At 34.5% G+C, this 864-nt stretch overlaps 1 protein-coding gene across 1 annotated transcript in view; it reads right to left on the minus strand.

The window, feature by feature from the left end:
• Nucleotides 1-864, minus strand: part of CFAP54 (cilia and flagella associated protein 54) — a 602,528-nt gene that overhangs the window by 370,321 nt on the left and 231,343 nt on the right. The window contains 1 exon segment of the mRNA XM_042782173.1: nt 213-367. Coding sequence (XP_042638107.1) covers nt 213-367 — 155 coding nt within the window.

The raw sequence follows: 864 nt of genomic DNA on the forward strand, positions 1-864 counted from the left end.
TTAGGCTCAAATCCAAGCAGCTGTATAATCCTAAATGAAACACTTAATCTTTATGAGCCACATCTGTGAAAAGTGGTTAACAATTTCTTATTAACAGAACACTGTTAGGATTAACGACATAATGTAAAAGCAATGTGTAAACCTTATAGGGTGTACCAAATGCTAATCTCATCTTAAACCCTTTAACAAAATATTTTCTAACTTTAGAAAACATAATGCTAAATAGATGTACACAGAAAACAAAGTAACTACATTGCTTTGTCAGTTTGAGTAGGTGTGTCTCCAACAAGGCCAGCTGTTCATTTATCTTTTCAGGCACTAATATCTGCTGTGTCTTCTTAGTCTTTGCAAACTTCTTAGAAGGACCCTAGAAACATTGGTTAAATGTCAATACATACTTCAACAAATTTCAACAATTGTCATTTTTGAAATTATGTTTTTATACTTTCATACTTGTTAGACAAAATTAAGATCAACATAGCTAAACAATACTAAATAACAATTAATAATGACACCAATGCATTTGAAGTAAATTCCAGACACAATGCTAAGTGTTTTAGGCTAGACTTAACATGTTTCTTGCTCACTCCTCTCCCTTCCTCCTAGTAATCTCCCAGCCCCCTCCAATGTACACTCTCCTCTTAAGGCAGCTAAGGATATGTCTCTAAAAATCTTCAAAAGAAAATTGCCACTCTGCCCTCAGAAACAGATCCTTTTTTTCTTTTATTCCTTTCTTTTTCCCTGAAGGATCTTTTTTACAGCTCAGCTAATTGTCTTTGCTACTTTGCCTTTCACTGAAGCAAAACAGGATCAGTAATTAGTGGATTAACAATTAGCATGTCTGTGCTCAGGCTCCCCACAATG

The sequence above is a fragment of the Orycteropus afer genome, unplaced genomic scaffold (genome assembly GCF_000298275.1).
Source record: "Orycteropus afer afer isolate SDZICR_OR568_19922 unplaced genomic scaffold, OryAfe1.0 scaffold00253, whole genome shotgun sequence".
In the NCBI taxonomy this organism is placed as follows: domain Eukaryota; kingdom Metazoa; phylum Chordata; class Mammalia; order Tubulidentata; family Orycteropodidae; genus Orycteropus; species Orycteropus afer.